At 43.9% G+C, this 21673-nt stretch overlaps 1 protein-coding gene across 3 annotated transcripts in view; it reads right to left on the bottom strand.

Moving 5' to 3' along the window:
* TNR (tenascin R) overlaps positions 1-21673 on the bottom strand; it is a 932265-nt gene that overhangs the window by 85414 nt on the left and 825178 nt on the right. For all 3 annotated transcript variants that reach the window (XM_073593414.1, XM_073593413.1, XM_073593415.1), the window contains one exon: positions 2450-2580. In XM_073593414.1, the coding sequence (XP_073449515.1) occupies positions 2450-2580 (131 nt within the window). The remainder of the gene's footprint in view (positions 1-2449; positions 2581-21673) is intronic.

The raw sequence follows: 21673 nt of genomic DNA, 5'->3' as shown, positions 1-21673 counted from the left end.
ACAGAGTCAGCTGACTCTGTCCATACACAAAGGAAGGAGGACATGGAGAGAGAGAGCACAACGGAGGGGGACAGCGGAGAGGGACAGCAGAACGGAGAGGGACAGCTGAACGGAGAGGGACAGCGAAGGGGGACAGATGAACGGAGGGGGACAGCGAAGGGGGATAGCTGAATGGAGGGGAACAGCGAAGGGGGACAGATGAACGGAGGGGGACAGCGAAGGGGGACAGCTGAATCTAGTGGGGACAGCGAAGGGGGACAGCTGAACAAAGGGGGACAGCGGAGAGGGACAGCTGAACGGAGGGGGCATGGAGGATGCGGTGACAGTCAGCGGTGATCGCGTGTGGGGGAGTTACAAGCACCGATCACCGCTGTATAGATTTCACTAAAGCAGCTGAAAGCGGGGGGGGGGAGAAGCTTGTAACTCCCCCACGCACCGATCACTGCTGACTCTCAAGGTATCGGGGGAAGCATCAGGAGCATTTTCCGAGTACAAGTACTTGGGCAAATGCTCGGTATCGGTGCTGATACCAATACTAGTATTGGTGTCGGGACAACCCTACTATTTACCAAAAGTTTTATGCTGCACTAAACCTTTTTCCCAGTCTCTATTTTGCACTTGTTGTTTTGAAAAGCCATTACATATGAAAAGTAGTGGTGAAAATACACTTGTGGGTTTAATCAATTATTTTCTGCATATTTGTTATCTGTGGTCCGTATAACTGGGGACATGACATATCCTTTGGCTACCTAATTTGGGCTCAATGCTGTCACTTTTTCTTATCTCAGAAACTGGGAAGTATAGACAATGATCATCTCATGTCTATACTACTCTGTTGCTGCTTGGTTCATATGTTATCTGAGGGTGAGGAGATTTCTGTCCTGGCAACTTTGGCAACTTAAAGACAGACACAATGCTGCTGAGCTTCGGCTGCCCACCCACTCACATGTTAAAACCTTCTAACATGGAAAGACTAATCTTGTATACTAAGAGCCCATTTAACTTTTACATACTTACCAACTGTCTTGGATTTCCCGGGACATTCTCGGGATTTAGACTCTTTTCCAGATTTTATTGTTTCCTGTGTCCCGGGAAATCCGTTTTTTCACAATTTTTTGCCGCCGCCACCTGTTGCCGCTAGAGGTCCGCGGCCGTCCACCATTTTTAAGAAGACCAGGAACACGGCTGGGTGGCTAGACGGAGCTCCTGCGTCACCGCCCACCCTCCGCTCCACCTTGCCCCGCCTACCCCACGCCCCACTCCGGCCCGTTGCCGGTCTGTTATGGAAAGGGGCGGGGTTCTATTGTAACAACGTGGCTGGCGGAGGGAGACACTATTTTGTATAGCCCCTCTGTTCTGCAATGGCGGCAGAGACCTACTAGGACACCTGAGGTAAGGGGGGCACTGCTGGAGACATCTGATGTAAGGGGGGCTCCGCTGGGGACATCTGATGTAAGGGGGGGCTCCACTGGGGACATCTGATGTAAGGGGGGCTCTGCTGGGGACACCTGATGTAAGGGGGGTTCCGCTGGGGACATCTGATGTAAGGGGGGGGCTCCGCTGGGGATACCTGATATAAGGGGGCTCCGCTGGGGACGCCAGATGTAAGGGGGGCTCCGCTGGGGACATCTGATGTAAGGGGGGGCTCCGCTGGGGACACCTGATGTAAGTGGGGGCTCCGCTGTGGACATCTGATGTAAGGGAGGACTCCGCTGGCGACATCTGATGTAAGGGGGGTTCCGCTGGGGGCACCTGATGCAAAGACGGACTCTGCTGGAGGCACCTGATGCAAGGACGGACAGCTGGTGGCAGGCGACGTGGCAGGTGACACGCTCAGGGATCCCACTGATTCGGCATTATGGTGAGTTGAATGATTTCATTTTATATTACAATGTAATAATAGAAATAATGTGCTTCAGTCATCCTGACGCCATAACAACCATGGTTCCGGGATAATTGAAGTGCTAACACCAGGTGTTTGGAGTATCTTTATCTGCTGATTGTTATACTTTCTAGAATACACATATTTCTATTGTTGTGTAGGATCTGGGGCTGCTGCCCCTCCTTCCCTCTCCCCACCTTTCCCTCTCCATCCCTCATTCATCTCAGACTCTAACCACACCCCTTTGAGCCACGCCCATTTAAGACACACCCACTATTTCGCGTAAACCACACCCATTCTTCGCCACTGCGTGGTTTTACTTGCCCCCTGTTCCACCCCTACAAACGCATGCCCTGCCCCCTAATTATAATAAGACTCCGTCTACAGCCAAAAAAGTGTCCCTAAAAATTTTTTTACAATGTTGGCAACTATGCTTTTATGTGGTGCCAAATGGTAAGTCAGGACTTGACAGTATGCATTGCTAAAGCGTATTTTCTCAAGTGAGTAATAAAATTTGTATTTTAAATAAATCATGAAGGGTAGATGCATGCTAATTTGGTGACTCACCTTTCTGCTGCCGTTGGTGGATTTGTAAGTCAGAATATAATTTTCAATAGCAGAAATTGGCGGCTGCCATGACACCAGGGCACTTGTCCTTGACACCTCAGAGGCTGTCAAGTTTATAGGATAATCCAAAACTGCAACGAAATAAAATCATAATAGTTATTTTACAATATTGTTTTATTAATTATTTCTAAAGATGTTCTCTAGCCATATTTTCCTAATTTTGGCTAGAGCAGGAAACGGCTATAACCCCTGGCAGATTTATATTGCAGTTATTTGCCCCATTTGGGAGATTTTTGCTCACTTTCTGTCCTGGGAAATGTTTCTTCAGACCCTAGTTTAGCTTTTCTTTGATGTTGGAGATTTCCCTTGTGAGTGTTATCAGTCAGTATTAAAGGAAGTAAACCTCCCCTAAAAATCTGAGAGGGGGTCTGGAAATTGTTCCCTATTCTGACCAAGACAAAAAACAAAATGGCTACAGATGCACTTTAAAACTGAACTCCAGGCAAACAGCTAAATACACAGTTGGAATACATTTATGACAGCAGTTTTAACTGTCAGAGGATTTTTGTCCATCCATTCCCAAGATGTACACAGCCCTCTTACACTGCATAGTGGATGACACTAATAACAGTTAAAGTGGAACAAAGAAAGCTCTTTTTTTTTGAAAATTGCTAGCAGGTAGGTTTTTATTGCAGTAGAGACTCTGTATGTCTCTTCTGCAATAAAAGAACCTTTTCTGCCTGCCAGCAATATTCTTGTAGTTGTACACTGATCCACGCATGCGCAGCTCTTTGTACAATCTCAGAATGCAGTGCGTGCTGGAACAAAGTAAAAGAAGAATATGTTGCCAGCACACCTCAATCTTTTGCAATCCAGTCATCTATCTTTTTAATGACATTGTTCAGCATGTCATACAAAAAAAAAGTGCAGTGTTTTGAAACCACCAGGAGTGACATAAATAATACAAACTAACTTCTATTTATACAAATGTAACACCTATAGAAAAAAACAAGTTACCATCCCTATTACGTTAGAACGACATCTGATTCCTGCGAAATCCTAAAATGACAACAGCAAATTTCACTCTAAAATGCTTGAACTGAAGATTCCCATCTGCCTGAGTGCAATAGAATATCAGCTGTCTTACTGCACTGAGACTAAACAACGATATTCCAAAAAATCAGAACAGAACTTGGGATCCTAAACCGGTCACCATCACTATGGCAACAACACAGCACATACGATATATATTGACCATGCAAAGGGGTCACATGTCAAGGACCCATTAACACATCTATAAGCAGATCATGCCTCCTGGCACATGATCTGCGGCATAGCCAGGACAAAGTGACTTTGTTGCACATATACGGAAGTCATTATCCCAGGCTGGCCAGTCAAGATACCTGAAGATTCTAGACCCAGAAGAAGATCAGAAGATGTCCACAGCTGGAAGGGAGCAAAGAGGGTTTTTGGAGGTAAGTGTGTCCTAACGTGCAATCATGCTATGCATGCTTGCGAATAATAGCAAGAGCCCACCATACCCAGAAATATTTGATTGTACTTTAAAGAAGTACTGTCACCTTGCCCACTTAGGGTGGTGTTGGGTGCTAGAGGGAGTTGTAATGAAGCTCCTTTTATCATGTGACAGTGCTCAGACCTAGCTATTGGCTTTGATTGTCACAAAAAGGTCACATGTTCTCCCATACACAGAAAGCATTGGGAATTGTCACAATCTGCGACAAAGGAAGGAGTGGCAGTGGAACACTGGCAAGGTGACAGTGACTTTTCAAGGAATTCAGTGGTGTCCTCCCTCCACCCCAGTCTGCTGACTCGGTAGTAAAGAGGTAGCAGAAGACTAATGAGGTCATCCCTCTACTCACTCTGCTTTCCCCTGTAGCACCCTCTACTTTAGGTAGGATGTGCTAGGGGTGGTGGTTTTGTTTTTTCAGTCAGTGCAGGTAAATTTAGGCAGGGCTAGCTGTGAGCTAGGCCTATTTGTTTTGATCTGGGGGCTAGGAAGTCATACCTCCCAACTGTCACAGAGCCCGGTACCAAAACAAGTTCCGGTACTGGGCTCCACTAATCCTTCTGTCTGGTGCGCATGGAGTGGCCGCGCCGTACTATAGCAGTCTCCTGTCTGCCCCGCCTCCCTCTGCGTGTGTCGGCTCCTCTCACATAGGCAGCTGATGAGAGCTGCTACCAATCATCCCCTGCACTCCCAGAAATTCTCTCCGAGTGCCGCCCTCCTAGTAACCAAACATGTCACATATGCCCCGCCCCCTGCAATGTGCTTCTGCTCCTAGCGTGCCTGAGCTACAGGGACCTATTGGCCAGGTACAACTCTACTGATCTATGGGGACACCTGCTGTGGGAGGAACTCTAAAGGGGACACCTGCTGTGGGGGAACTCTAATGGGGACACCTGTTGTGGGGGGAATCTGATGGGGCCACCTGCTGTGGGGAGGCTTTGATGGGGACACCTGCTGTGGGGGGGACTCTGATGGAGACATCTGCTGTGGTGGGACTCTGATGGGGACACCTGCTGTGGGGGGACTCTGATGGGGGCACCTGCTGTGGGGGGGGAACTCTGATGGGGGCACCTGCTGTGGGGGGGACTCTGATGGGGGCACCTGCTGTCGGGGGGACTCTGATTGGGACACCTGCTGTGGGGGAAACTCTGATGGAGACACCTGCTGTGGGGGAACTCTGATGGGGACCCTGTTTTAAGGAGGGACTCTGATGTGGACTTTGATATAAGCTGTGCACACCGCAGGCCACTCTCTCCTCAGAATGTCCCTCATTCTTAACTTCAAAAGTTGGGAGGTATGGGGAGTTGTTGAGAGTAGCACAGGTGACTGACATGCACCTAATCTCTCTGGTGCCTCCTCCTTTTCTAGAGGGTTCTGGAAAAGAGGCAGGGCAGAGTATTGGAGTGGCATGGAGTGTATCTGGGAGCCCTGACCAATCCCCAACTAGGATTGGTAGGGGGCAGGCCTCCTATATATACTAATGGTCAGCCTGCTGTGGGAGGAGTTGTCAGGTGGAAGAACTAGTGATGGAGTTTTAGGCTGTCGTGGCCCTGTGGGGAGCCCCCTTTCCGGGGGGGGGGGGTGACTCCGGGTCTGGAGCTCAAGTGCTAGGAAGGATCCCCTTCATACAAAAGCTATCTCGGGGTGACCTGAACAGGAGCAGGGAGAGAACAGTGGGGGGCATTGCTGGGCAAGTCACTAGGAGGGATCCATTCCGGGGTCGGTGAGTGAAAGTCACAGTGTGGAGATCTGGAAGAGACATGCCAGGATTGGATGTGAAGCCAGAGGGAGAGACTGTAATGTCGCTGGGGTTTAAGTCAAGTTACTGCAGCCAGGAGGGTTGGCAGGACTTGCACAGGACATACTGGGACCAGTATTCAACCAAGATTAAGTTAGCACAAAAGTACTTATTTTCATCGCTATTGGTTGCTACACCAAAAGGGCCTGCAGACCCCTGTCAGCAAATGGAGGCTATTGAACAGTACACTCACTACTTTACATTGTAGCAAAGTATAAATTCTTTAGTGTTGTCACGTGAAAAGATATAATAAAATATTTACAAAAATGTGAGGGGTGCATAGATGTGTGCAGTCTATTGCATTAGAGTGTGCACCCCAAATTTATTAAAACATGGATGGTATCAGTAGAGCAGTGGACTTGTCAGTAGGGCAGAGGTTGGTGTCAGTAGTTTTTTATTTGTATTATTTTATTTTTTACAATTACTTTAGGCTTTGGTGAAATATCAGCAGGGGAAATCTGCACCACAGGGGGTGATTAGGCACACCCCCTGCACACACCTATGGAGGGGTGTACTCACTTTTGTGAGATACTGTATATCCATAAGTGACTATCTTACCAATAATAATAGCATATTATGCAGACATGTCTTTTACACTGTCTTTTACACTGTCTCCAACATGTTCTTTCTCACTGCCTCATTTCTAAACCTAATTGTCTAAATATATTTTTGCGGTTAAGCCAGCTTCCTTTTTTTATTCCTTCACTTCATTTCTTGAGCAAAAGTTACTCAATATTCAACCTTAAATAAAAAGCCTTTTCTTGCCTTTGTTTCATAAAGCGCTATTAGAAAATGATATACTTATTACACACCTCCCAACATTTTGAGATGGGAATGAGGGACACCTACTAGCAAAATTATGTAGGCTTAAGACACGCCCCCTGTCACACCCGCTTAAAGGAGAATTAACCAAAAAAAAGGTTAATTAAATCTACAAGGGCTTTTTTGTTACTACTACTATTCCTTTATATTGGCTTTTAAAATTTACAAATGCGGCAATTTAGAATTTGGATGAAAGGTTTAGCACTGGGAAACACTTTTTAAAAGATAAATAGTGCATTTTCTATACAACTATATAGATCAGACCAAAATGAGGGACAAATGAGGGGGAATGAGAGACAGAGGGACATTGCTCCAGATCAGGGACAGTCCCTCGAAATCAGGGACAATTGGGAGCTATGTTATTATTATGTTCAAATGATCAATATCCTAGGAGTGAAATATCCTATCAGTTTCCACCTCTGTAGGGATGGTGTTCTTAGGGTCATAGTCAGTATATTTTTTCCTCCAAACACAGCAAGTCAAGTTAATGTCAAAGAGCTCAATTTTGATTTCATTTGACCAGGACACTTTCTCCCAATCCTTCTCTGAATCATTTGAATGTTCACTGACAAACTTCAGACAGGCTTTGTACATGTGCCTTTTTGAGGAGTGGGATCACCATGTCTGAGGGAAGAAAAAATGCTGACTATGACCCTATGAACACCATCTCTACAGTCAAGCACAGAGGTGGAAACATTATGCTTTGGGGCTGTTTCTCTGCTAAAGGTACAGGCCAACTTTGCTGCATTAAGGGGCCAATGGACTGGGCCATGTGTTGTAATATCTTGGATGAGAACCTTCTTCCCTGAGCTGGAAAACTGAAGATGGGTGGTGGATGGGTCTTCCAGCATGACAATGACCCAAAACATACCACCAAGGCAACAAAGGATTGGCTCAAGAAGAAGCACATTAAGGTCATTGAGTGGACTAGCCGGTCTCCAGACCTTAAACCTATAGATAATTTATGAAGGGAGCTGAAACTTCAAGTTGCCAAGAGACAGCCAAGAAACCTTAAGGATTTGGAGAAGATCTGTAAAGAAGAGTGGACCAAAATCCCTCCTGAGATGTGTGCAAACCTGGTAACCAACTACAAGTAACGTCTTACCTCTGTGCTTGCCAACAAGGGTTTCTCCACCAAGTAACAAGTCATGTTTTGCTTTGGGATCAAATACTCATATTACTCACTGAACTGAAACTCAATTTATAACATTTGTGTCGTGTTTTTTTCTGGATTGTTGGTTAATATTCTGTCTCTATCATTTAAAATACACGTATGATAAAAATCATAGACCCTTCATTTATTTGTAAGTGGGCAAACTTACTAAATCTGCAGGGGATCAAATAATTATTTCCCACACTGTATATATGTTATACACACACACACACACACACACACACATCAATAGCCATGAAAACTGTCAGAAAGCAACCAAGAGCAGCAAAAATATTTCTGATTGCATTTGCCATGATCTTTCCACTGCCCGATGTTGAATAAACTTATCTGGCTTCTTCTAGTAGACTATAATCCTGATTAATGTAGTCGTTTAATTCCATGTGACTTTACATGAAAAATTGCCTATGTCAGATTGCACAAAGTCTTTAGTAATTGCCCAATTTATCGTTTCTTTTTTGCCCCATTGAAGAGAAATTATCCGATCGCAGCCCATTTCTTAACTACTTTATTGCCAGTGCAATGAGAGGCAATGTGCTACGGTACATTGAATGGATTAGCATAGCTTTAATAGTGTGTATCTCAGCAGTGAATGTCTGATTTCTCAGAGGTGTCTTTTGCCCATATACGAGATACAACCTTTTGCTGGTGCAGTAGAACTTTCGTGGTCCATTACAAAGTATTATGGATTCTGACAGGTCTACAATTCCCCTGGCTGATGAAAGCTCTACATTATTCAGTAGCAAAGCAGAACTTTTGCTCTACTTGGAGGAAGGATTGTTATACAGAGGGCTTCTGCTTTGCTTTGCTGTTTGACTTTGCTTGACTTAAATAGAGGAGATTATTGCACTTCCAGAGTTACTATGGATGTCACCTATTAATAAGCTGCTCATTATCGTGTGACATTACAAACAGGCTAGAGTTTGTGGAGAGACAATGATAATGTGGCCTGGGGCTTAAAATTTCACAAGGGTGGCCAAGCTATATTTATCCCCCAGATATGTGAATGATGCAGCCATAGACATGTGAGTGATGACATTATTGTCTCCAAATTTTTGCCACCAACCAAGTCATTTTTATGTTCCATTTTTATGTTGCAAACCACAGACATCTTATGATTTTTTTTTCCTGTCCTTTTGCCATGCCATTTTACCATTGTGTTTGAAGGGGGTGAGTTGGGGGTTTCCATTTACAGTGAATGATTTTGGTCATCTCAACTCTGCTGAAAGGAGGATCAGAGTTTATATTGGCCAATGCCTAGGCTTGTGTCATAGGAGCCTGTAGCAATAATTTCTCCATGCAAGGAAAGTATTAAAACCCTTTGATAACTCTTTATTTATGGCAGTTATATTTCAGCTAACAAACTGAGTATAGGTTTGCTTATCATCTAATTGGCAACAGTTCTTTTTTCTATTCATGTTAGATTTTTTTTTGTGTAAAGTACTGTGTAACTAATGGGCCATTTAATGTAAGACGAACAAGTGTTTTTCATAAATACACTATAATATTCTGCTTGAGTGCTGAATGCCATTAATCTTCTGTAAAAGCTCCACAAAAACGGAAGGAAAAGAAAGAGAAGGGTAAGAGACTCTTGTAGTTGTAGTGGTTATTTCAAATAGAAGGAAGTTCTGTGAAACAAAAATCTAGTTCCTTCGAACTTACACTGGAGGGGTTGCTAGAAGTCATAATGGCATCTGCAACCTAACAATTGGCCTTTGGAGAATATATCTGACTCAATGCAGATACTGGTATAGGTTTGGTCACTCTCGAAGCTGATGAGGAGAAGACCAGGAACTTTTCACTTTGGTCGATTGGGTGTTAAGTTTATATATGTGGGATAAAATTCCCTATAAGATTGTGGTATGGCAGAGGTGCCCATAAGGCATGTATACACTCCAAATATGTTTAAATATATATATATATATATATATATATATATATATATATATATATATATATATATATATATATATTTATTTACACTTACCGGACACTTTATTAGGTACACCTTGCTAGTACTGGGTTGAACTCCCTTTTGCCTTCAGAACTGCCTTAATTCTTTGTGGCATAGATTCAACAAGGTGTTGGAAACATTCCTCAGAGATTTTGGTCCATATTGACATGAAAGCATCACTTCAGATTTGTTGACTGCACATCCATGATGTAAATCTTCAAATCCACCACATCCCAAAGGTGCTCTATTGCATTGAGATCTGGTGACTGTGGAGGCCATTGGAGTACAGGGACCTCATTGTCATGTTCAAGAAACCAGTGGTGAGATGATTTGAGCTTTGTGACATGGAGCATTATCCTGCTGCAAGGAGCCATCAGAAGATGGGTACACTGTAGTCATAAAGGGATGGACATGGTCAGCAACAATACTCAGGTAGTCCGTGGGGTTTAAATGATGTTCAGGTGGTAAATAAGGGGTACAAAGTGTGCCAAGAAAATATCCCCCACACCACCATCCTGAGTGTTGATACAAGGCAGGATGGATCCATGCTTTCATGTTGTTTATGCCAAATTCTGACCCTACCATCTGAATGTCGCAGCTGAAATTGAGACTCATCAGACCAGGCCACATTTTTCCAATCTTCTATTGTGCAGTTTTGGGGAGTCTGTGCGAATTGTAGCCTCAGTTTTTTGTTCTTAGCTGACAGGAGTGGCACCCAATGTGGTTTTCTGCTGCTGTAGCCCATCTGCTTCAAGGTTTGATGTGTTGTGCATTCAAAGATGGTATTCTGCATACCTTGATTGTAACGAGTGGTTATTTAAGTTACTGTTGCCTTTCTATCATCTTGAACCTGCCCATTCTCCTCTGACGTCTGACATCAACAAGGAATTTTCATCCACACAACTGCCGCTCACTGGATATTTTCTCTTTTTCAGACTATTCTCTGTAAACCCTAGAGATGGTTGTGTGTGAAAATCCCAGTAGATCAGCAGTTTTCAAAATACACAGACCAGCCTGTCTGGCACCAACAACATACATACATGCCACGTTCAAAGTCACTTAAATCCCCTTTCTTCCCCCCAATTCTGATGCTTGGTTTGAACTTCAGCAAGACTTCTTCACCATGTCTAGATGCCTAAATGCATTGAGTTGCTGCCATGTGATTGGCTGATTACCAATTTGTGTTACCAAGCAATTGAACAGGTGTAGCTAATAAAGTGGCCAGTGAGTGTATATTTAAAATATGTTTATTCTTTAAATAAAGATATTTAAATTCCAATACGTAAGGCTCGGTTCACACTGGGGCGACTTGGGATCCGACTTGTACGCCCTCAAGTCGCCCCAAGTCGCCCCAAGTCGCTTAGCATTTAGATTACAATTGTAGTGAATTGAACCGTCTTAACTGACACTACTGAAGTCGCTCCGACTTCAAAAAAGGTTCCTGTACTACTTCTATCCGACTTGTAGGCGACTTGTACCCATTCAACTCAATGTAAGTCGCCTGCAAGTCGGATCTCTCAAGCGACTTTGCAGAGAAAACCCCTCCCTCCCCCCTCCCTCCCAGAGAGGTGATTGGCCACAGGCGAAGTCGCCTGTCATGGAGGCGACTTCAAGTCGCCTCGTAATTTGCCGAAGTCGCGCTGAAGTCGCGCTAAAGTCGCGCTGAAGCCGCGTTGAAGTCGCGGTACAAAGTCGCGCTAAAGTCGTGTTGCCCATGTGTGAACCGACCCTAACTGGTTCCACTAATTGACAAATTAAAATTGTACCCTAAGGGCCTGTTCATACCAACACATGGTGGTACCACACCTTACATGCATTGGTGCACGGCAATGCCATTCATTTTAAATGCCACCCCAATGAACCTGCATGGCCATGCACCACAGCACATGGTAATGCACTATTGTTTGTTGTATGAATGTATGTTTATGAAAAACTCTGCAGGTACAATTTTCAGTCCATTGTAGTGTGTTGGTTTTAATGCAATGCATGATAACACATGACATAATAAACATTATCCTGACAACAAAAAAACAAGACTGGGCTGGCGTGGTGCATGGGGTGAATGGACCTTAAATCAAAATATCACAATCAATACTAATAGCAGTATAATATAATGTATACATCTCTTCTCAGCCTCTATCACACACAACCCTATAGTGGATATTTGATTCTTTAGACACAAGAGAAAAAACACATCCCAAAGGTGCTCTATTGAGGAGATGGCTCTCTATCTGTGTCACTCCTATTTCAGGGCACAGAATTTTGATGGAAGTCAAAGGAAAGGTTGAGCTCTAATCTGGTTCTCTTTAAAGGATAAGTTCACCTTTTGTAACATCCTTTTGTAACATATCACATGTTACACCCATATTCAACGTGTTACAAATCCACCACATCCCCCCCCATCCCCCTGGCTCCACGTTGTGGCTGGCGCTCTGCCCGGCCGCATCATTTATTCACAGAGTTCTGTAAAAAGATCTGGTAGCCTTTGCGGCTGTCGGCTTGCAGTTCTCAATGAACTATCACGGTGCTATTGAACACTGTCGTAGTTCATTGACACATGTCCGCATAGGTGAAAGACAGCGCTTTTTTCTTGGGGTAAGACTCTCTAATATTTCTTGATGTATTAGTGTTTTATATTATCACATACTGTACATCAATCTCATTCAAGCCTTGTACTTTTGTCTTTTACCCCAGGTTCTTTGCCCATTCACCTATATATATTTAATATAGGCGTTTTATCTTTCCTTGTTGTGTCATTTATGGCTTATGACCGTTCCTATCTATGAGATTGCTTTGGAAAAATCCCCCTCTGGTGTTAGATTGCACCACAACACTGTGGCTCTCTTGATCAGAAGTGAACCTTAAATCCAGTACTGATAGGTATGTATTCACCCCATGGCCCAATATATATTTTTCCTTTGGAATAAATATTATTACCACTATCATCATTATTATTATATTACTACAATCATCATTCAGATTAGTCACCAAATGTTATTATTACATTTTGTTTTTGATATTAGGTTTATTTCCTGAAGAAGATCCTTACTCCACATGTCGAAACGCGTTGGATTTTAGCTGTCTGTCTGACAGTTGGTTTGGGCCTCCTCTGCTTTTTCATGTTTCAATCTCATGTGTACTTCAGTGTTATCATGTATTTTAGCTTCTTTTGATATGATGTTAACTATTTGTAATAAAATTCATATTTTTTACTAAATATTCTCTTTTGAGTGTTCATGGTCCTTTAAAGTCCCGTTTTGTGAGGAAACTTTCTTTTACATGTTGTACAAGGGATGTGGACCTGAACCTCTTCTTTCCCATCCAATTAGTCTCAACCATTTTTTGTAGTTCATTGATACTTCCCGTTAAGTCTGGTACACACTAACAGTTTTTTTTTTCATTCAATCCGTTGGGCTGAACGAAAAAAAAAACTGACAGCTCTGGTCAGATGTGCTGTACTAACGCCTGACATTAGTACAGCAATCTCCCCCGCTGAGCTGTCGTGTTCTGACAGGGAGACGCCACCCCCCCACACTGGAACACTCCAGCCAGGACTCTCCGCTGTTGGCGCCAGTTGGCTGCTGGTTTTCCAGCATGCTCATCCAACAACCAACCAATGTCTCCCGACACCCGATATTCGTCCCGTGTGTATGGGGCTTTAGTGTGTAACTGCTTGGCCATACAATGTATGGCCAGATAGCTTACACACTTATGCCCCGTACACACGGTCGGACATTGATCGGACATTCCGACAACAAAATCCTAGGATTTTTTTTCTAACGGATGTTGGCTCAAACTTGTCTTGCATACACACGGTCAAACAAAGTTGTCGGAAATCCGATCATTCTGAACGTGGTGACGTATAACACGTAGGTCGGGACTATAAACCGGGCAGTAGCCAATAGCTTTCATCTCTTTATTTATTCTGAGCATGCGTGGCACTTTGTGCGTCGGATTTGTGTACACACGATCGGAAATTCCGACAACGGATTTTGTTGTCGGACGATTTTATAGCAAGCTCTCAAACTTTGTGTGTCAGAAAATCCGATGGAAAATGTGTGATGGAGCCTACACACGGTCGGAATTTCCGATAACAAGGTCCTATCACACATTTCGCGATGGAAAATCCGACCGTGTGTACGGGGCAATAGTCTGCAAGAGCCATGCATTGCACCCATGATCTGCTGATCGTGGGTAGAATGCTTTCCAGACTCCCAATAAAAAAAATAAGAAATGCAAATTTTTTTACCTGCAAAAAGATAAGCATTTTTTTTTTTTTTAACGGTGAACTTATCTTTTGAATCCACATATATTTTTACTGAAAGAGCACTGGATTTTGAGAAGTTTATCTCCAACATTTTGCTTTCATTTTACAAATTTTGTGGTACATCTAAATATTTCCTTCATAAATGGTAATATCATCAGATACTCTTCATGTGGTTTGGTTAATGGGATGTTGGAAGAAATTGGAAGGATAGTGCTGGGAGTTGGTTAAACTGCCGGCGGACCTTGTGCACCTGAGTATAAAGTCACAGTCAACAAATGAAAAATCTTTAGTAGTCCAAAGCCTTTATTGTTCATTTGACAACAGGCATGAACAAAAGAAAGCCAATGTGCTTTGGGCCCTTGCTATTTTTACTGTGAATACCACCACTGACTGTTAGTTATACAGTGTCTTGAAAAAGTATTCATACCCCTTACAATTTTGCACATTTTGTTATGTTACAACCACCAATGTAAATTTATTTTATTGGGATTTTATGCGATAGACCAGTGATGGTGAACCTTGGCACCCCAGATGTTTTGGAACTACGTTTCCCATGATGTTCATGTACTTTGCAATGTAGTTGAGCATCATGGGAAATGTAGTTCCAAAACATCTGGGGTGCCAAGGTTCGCCTTCACTGTGATAGACCAACACAAAGTAGCACATCATTTTGAAGTGAAAGGAAAATGATAAATGGTTTTCAAATTTTTTTCAAATAAATATGTGAAAGGTGTGGCGTGCATTTGTATTCAGCCCCCCAAGTCAATACTTTCACTGCAATTACAGCTGCAAGTCTTTTTGGGGATGTCTCTACCAGCTTTGCACATCTATAGAGTGAGATTTTTGCCCATTCTTCTTTGCAAAATAGCTCAATCTCTGTCAGATTGGATGAAGAGCGATGGGCCGGCGGATGAGCGGGCAGATCAGTCAGCGGATGAGTGAGCGGGCGGGTTAATAAGCTAGTCAGCGGATGGGTTGGCAGGTGAGTGAGCGGGGGGGGGTCATCAGGTGAGTCAGGGGGGTGAGTGAGCGGGTGGGCGGGGCAGTCATCGGGTGAGTGAGCGGGCAGGCTGGTTGGCAGGTGAGCGGAGGTGCTGGCCAGTCAGTGAGCTGGCGGGTGGGGGAGCAAAGAGATGACATCATCTCTCACTGCCGCTGCCCACCCTGCATCACTGCAGTTCCGCCCTCACTGTGCAGCCACAAGCAACAGAGAGATTACATCATCTATCTGCTGCCTGTCTTCACTCTGGCAAGTGACAATCTGCACCCTAGCAGGCAAGTGACAATCTGCACCTTGTAGCGGGCAAGTGACAATCTGCACCTTGTAGCGGGCAAGTGACAATCAGCAACGTGTGGCAGGTGAAATGGCAAGTGACAATCCACAACGTATGGCAGGTGACGTGGCAAGTAGGGATGGGCGAACTGTTCGGCCCGAGCATAAGTTCTTGCTGAACTTTCATTGTTTGGACGTTCAGCGAACATCTGAACAAAAGGGTTGTGCAACCGTTTGTTCGCCCCCCCCCGAACCGTCCACAATGCATTGCGGCGCTGAACAGTGCATTACAAGCCCTGATTTTCAGATGTGGGATTGAACAGTGCTCCTTGAGATGTTCAAAGCTTGGGATATTTATTTTATAACATAACCCTGCTTAAAAATTCTCCACAACTGTATCCCTGACCTGTCTGGTGTGTTCCTTGGCCTTCATGGTGCTGTTTGTTCACTAAAGTTCTCTAACAAACCTCTGAAGGCATCACAGAACAGCTGTATTTAATTTATACTGAGATTAAATTACAGGTGGACGCTATTTACTAATTAGGTGACTTCTGTAGGCAATTGGTTCCACTAGATTTTAGTTAGGGATACCAGAATAAAGGGGGCTGAATACAAATACACGCCACACTTTTCAGATATTTATTTGTAAAAAAATTTTAAAAACCATTTATCATTTTCCTTCCACTTCAAAATTATGTGCCACTTTGTGTTGGTCTATCACATGAAATCCCAATAAAATAAATTTTTTACGTTTTTGGTTGTAACATGACAAAATGTGGAAAATTTCAAGGGCAAGGGGTGTGAATCAAGGCACTGTAACATGCTCTGCTTGCAGATCAGTCTGCTTTGATGTATCATTGAGTCTATTTAACATTCTTTCATTTCACTCAGCCCTGATGAAGGAGGATTGAGTAACCCCTGATATGCATTGGCTGTCTTTTGCCCTGCTTGTTGTAATCAGTTGACTTTGGACTCCTAAAAATATTTTCATCATAGACCTACAGTATAACACTTGGATTTCTCAACTTGGGTGAATGCCTTTTCTTGTCTTTGTGATGATCTGCGGAATACTACCCAACTGGACTCAAGTAATGACTTTGTCTACATTTTGATAACCTGTGAAAATCGGCATCCAGCGCCTCTCTAGCACTACCTGTCCAGTTCAAATGCCGTATATCTGGCATTCCTTTTTCAGTCCAGCACCTTTTCTTTTCCCATCTTAATGCCCAAAAGAAGGGTGCGTTCTCTTAACCCCAAACTGTGTTGGCTCTGTAATGATGTGTTTATACTTGGTCCTATGTTGCAATATATCTAGATGTTTAACCGTGGTGTGACTCTTCAATCTCAGATAGCGATAATGGAATAGTCAGTTGAAAATATATTTACATTTAAGCTGCCTGCATCACACAACTCCAACATAATTCAAACATAGTAACAACCCTTCCAGAGGGATAGTAAGTGTAAAGAGGAAAGGATCGCCGCTACGCCTGACCAACCCAGGTGAATAAATGCTAAGGTGCAACCCCAGCCTACATGTCTGAACTACACCACACATCCTGATGCATTTCACCCCATCCCCTGGGTCTTAGTCATAGAGACATGACCTTATGACTAAAGCTGGACATAGATGATGTGATTTTCTTTCCTGCAACCACCGGTGATGATGGGGGAATCCCTCCAATGAAGCTATTGTGTTTTCCCAGCGGGGGAGTGAAGGGCATAGGGGGCCGTCCCTGATGGGAAAATTTGCAGTCATTATTGTTAGTGGCTATAGCCGCTGGCAAAAATTGCATGAAAAATCCGACATGCTGGTTGTACTCAAGTCAATTGATGAACTGATTTGGATACAATCAACCTACCCATAGATAGTTGGAATCTTGGCTGGTCCCTGCTGAACTGGCCTAGATTCGAACCATCTATGCCCTGGTGGGCAGGGCGAAATGCATCAGGGAGGGTGTGTGGTGTGGTGGTAACATGTAAGCTGAAGTTGTTCCTTATCATTTATTCACCTGGGCTGGTCGGGAGTAGCAGCGATCCTTTCCTCTTTACACTTACTCGCATATCCCAGGCAGTCTTCCATTGATGGCGTCAGAAAGTACATGGCGACACAGGACAGAGCTGTGGCCGGGATTGAAAGGATCTCAGTGTGACATTGCTAGATCCGCTGGATGGCTGAGTATCTGAAATGTGCAGATGCCACATTAATCCCCCCCACCTTAAAGAAACCGGGGGGGGGGATTAGATTAAAAAAGGGGTGGGGGGGCAGTGCAGATCTGTTTTAAAGTGGGGAGGGTATAGACAACCAATGAATTTGGTTGTCTGGTTCAGAAGATTAAAAGAGAAATATGAGATTGAGAAAAAACAAATATTTATACTCATCTAGGATGGATGCAGCATTGGTCTGATGCTGCATCTGTCCCCCACTGGCTCAAAGACTGAGAGCTGAGTGATCAAAGTCTTCATCATCACCATCAGTCGCCAGCTCTCTGCCCCTCCAGCATTCGCTAGAACGCCCGCTTGTGGGGGGGGGGGGGGGGCTGAAGAGGCTGGCTCAGGCTCTCAGTGGTATGCTGAGAGAATGAGCCAGCTGCAGGTCAGACATCCGGGTGGATCTTGACAAATAAAGTCAGGATCCATCCAGAGCCTGGACTGGCTGAGTGACATCAGCCGACAGCAGACTTTAGCCTGCTGACGCCTGAATGCGGGCCACAAGACTGCAGAACTAAGTGCACTCCTTTGACCCACGGCAAAAGTAGGGCCAAAAAAACTTTGGCCTTACTTCTCTTTTAATTAATTTGATAATCAGCTTTAATAACTGAGACACAATTGTTCATGATTTCTATTTAAAGACCCAAACAGCTAAAGGTTTTTCTTCAGATCAAACTTCTTTAAATGATAAAATTCTACATTAAAAATGTAATAGTGTAAGCACATATTAAAGGGGAATATACATGTTTTTTCATTCCCCAAACAAATGGATTCCTGAGATAACAATACTTAATTAGCATGTTAACTAACCTTGCCAAAAGCTATTAATCTCATATTTTACACTTGTTTATTACAGATTTCTCAAGACTCTTCAAGTGAACAAAAGGGCAATGGACAGCAGATGGTGCTGTTGAGCTGCTGCTCAGGTCTATGATGACAGCTTTATAATAATGATGGAGTCCTGCAGTTCCTCGCTGCCTTTGAGGCACGCATATCTCAACAGCTTGTAAAAGCCCAGGGTTCACAGATTGTCACAGACCATCTGCAAATCACAAAAGACACTCCTGGGGCATGGGATAAAAGGGGAACTCTCTTGTACAAATGAGCCTTATTTTTAATGTGGTCTTAGAACCTTTCACCACCCTAGTTTTTTTTTCTCTATAAAAGGCATTTAATTAATGCAGGGAACAACAAAAAGAGAATTAACAAAGGCAACAGATCCAAGCATACAAAACAAGAAAAGAGTGCACAGATGTAAGCAGCTGGCAAACATCCACTACACACCTCTAACTATTATATAATTGCTGTCCTTAGGTATATCTAGTATATGAAGGCCAGAAGGTGGGTAGATAAGCAGAGAGTGATACACACTTGTTGGTATCTATATGTTTTCCTATTCTTTTTATTGTATTTATATTTTTGTTGTTCACATTTCCTGTGGCATGTTCCCACAGTTCTGCATGCACGATGGATACTTTATCAATGCAATGGAGGTATATTCAGAGGTATTTCATACCAGAGACCACATTTCGCATCAGCCACTGATATATGCTGTGAATGGAGAGGTGCCAATGCATTATAGTGACACATAGCACTGTTTGGTGTTTTTGTATCTTTTTTGGAAATGTCGCAAAGGGGGAGATTTACTAAAACTGGAGCACTCAGAATCTGGTGCAGCTGTGCATGGTATCCAATCAACTTCTAACCTCAGCTTGTTCAATTAAGCTTTGACGAAAAGTCCACGATCACAATAGGCTAATTTGGCATGTGATTTGACATGTCCGGGCAATGGCACCGTCCGAATCGATGCGACGCCAACTTTGCGGCGCCACACCGATTCCCAAAAGTAGTTCCTGTACTACTTTTGGTGACTTCGTGGGCGATTTGAATAGACATCTGTGCAGGAACCCGCACAGATGTCTGTCAAATCGCCCCCTGAAGTCGGACTGCATTACCGGTTGGAAATCGTGCGAGTTCAGCCGAACTTGCACGATTTCTAACCCGCGTTCAGTGTGAACCTAGGCAAAGGGTACGTTCACATTGGAGGCGGGTTTGAAATCGTGCAAGTTCAGCTGAACTCGCACGATTACAGACCCGCATTCCATTGCGGCTTTGGGGGCGAATAGAAAGACATCTGTGTGGGTTCATGCACAGATGTCTATTGAAATCACCCCAGAAGTCAAGAAAAGTAGTGTAGGAACTACTTTTGGAAATCGGCGCGGCGCTAGTTTAGACGTTGCCGGCAATAGGCTCTGATTTGGCAAATCGGCCCGATGTGAACGGGGGCTAAAAGCTGATTGGTTTTTATGCACAACTGCTTCAGATTTTGGACTCTCCAGTATTAGTAAGGGCCCTTTCACACGGGCTGTCCGATCAGGTCTGCCTGGCTGGAGACCATGCAGTCTGCTCAATGGAGCGGCGGATGTCAGCAGACACCCTCCACTATCTGATCTGATAGCAGTATAGTCAGTGTTTATCTGGCGCTCCAGATGGAGTAATCCTTAGGGGTATAGACTGTGGCTGTAATAGCTGGATGGTGCTGTATCCATAGAAAGGGGTATTAAGGGTTAAAAAGGAAGTCAACCATCCTTCAGAGTGTGTCCAGAACTCTGCAAGACATGTAAGGAAAAAAACAAGGGCATCATACAGAGCATCAAACACCTCCCAAACACCTGGTTGAGAACTCTAAAGAGAAACACCATAAAAAAAGAAGATGACCTCATCACCAACAAATTAGGAAAATTCAGAAGAGATCTCAATGACTACAACACAAACATAGTGTTTTGATGGAAAAAATCCAAACATCCCCTCCAGACAACATCCCGATTGTTACTCAGCCAGTTCCGACCAGAACCTTTGTTGCCCATCCCACCCACTCCTGCACCTATCTCAGGACCCATAGTTCATTGATATCCAATACCTGTCCTCCCAAACTCACCCCCAAACCGAAATGTCTTACAAAACCACGTAAGCACCTCCGCTCCACCTATCCAGCCACAGCTAGCCCCATTCCATCCTCTAACATTTCATGTACCATTCTCGGTTCAGCTACAGATTCAGCTACAACACCTGTGGCCAACCCAGACTCCAGCAACAAATCACCCTGCCCAAGCACCGGTGTCACTACCAGTGAAACTACCAACATCAGATTCGAGACATCATGCAATTCATGCCCACTACCGGATCCTGCTGCCACCCATCCCCCCACATCCCATCCAGATGATTTTTTAGACCTATACCCCCCATCCAGCATTTTGAAAAGAAAACACGCAGGAGAGGAAGGAGGGGGAGCAGATGAAGACACCCCAAAAGAAAAAATGTAGACTATCAAAATCTTCAACCTCTCCTCACACACCTTGTCACCACAAGACTCCTCCCTCCTCAGCAAGGGTCTCACCTTTGCACCCACCACCCACCCCAGCCCATTCACATTATTCAAAGATCTAAACAAATTCATTAGGGATCTCACAGTGAAGAGGTTTTACAACATACATTCTTCCAAAAACCTGCATCTCCCAGAAGATGCCAAAGAGCCCCCACACCAGGATAACCCACTGCTAGATCTCAATTATCTTTCTATCTTCAATGACCTGGCAGAACATTATGATGAGAGCCATTTCTTAGAGTTGGATTGCCTCACTCAGCATTTACCTACCTCCCCCCAGTTCAACATACCCACTTTAAACCCAAATCAATATTCAACCCAGGACACATAAAAGGTCCCTACATACACCTTTTATTAGGTAGTGTATGCAGACCTCATCAAGATGTGCCAAACCAACCCGAACGCCAAGAAAATATCAAACCTATCCAAGGCTGAACGAACAGCACTATACACTCTGGCCAACGAGGACATCATCATTAAAGCTGCAGACAAGGGTGGAGGTATTGTAATTCAAAATAAAATGGATTACATAAAGGAATCCCTGAGACTGTTGTCAGATATCAACACCTACTCCTAAGTTAACTCAGGACCCTCTGCCCCGTTTCACTCAGGAAGCTACCACATTAGCCAATAGAGCCCCCCAGGAAGACATTATTTCCAAACCAGAGTTCCCTTTTCTCATTAAAAGTTTTTACAAAACTCCGTACTTTTACCACCTGCCGAAAATACATAAAGATATCAATAACCCACCAGGACGCCCATCGTTGCTTCAATAGAAAGTGTCACCAGTGGCTTTTCCATGTATGTGGATCGCTTCT

Source organism: Aquarana catesbeiana, linkage group LG07, assembly GCF_042186555.1.
Source record: "Aquarana catesbeiana isolate 2022-GZ linkage group LG07, ASM4218655v1, whole genome shotgun sequence".
Classification (NCBI taxonomy): Eukaryota; Metazoa; Chordata; class Amphibia; order Anura; family Ranidae; genus Aquarana; species Aquarana catesbeiana.
This window is presented reverse-complemented; position numbering and strand designations above follow the sequence as displayed.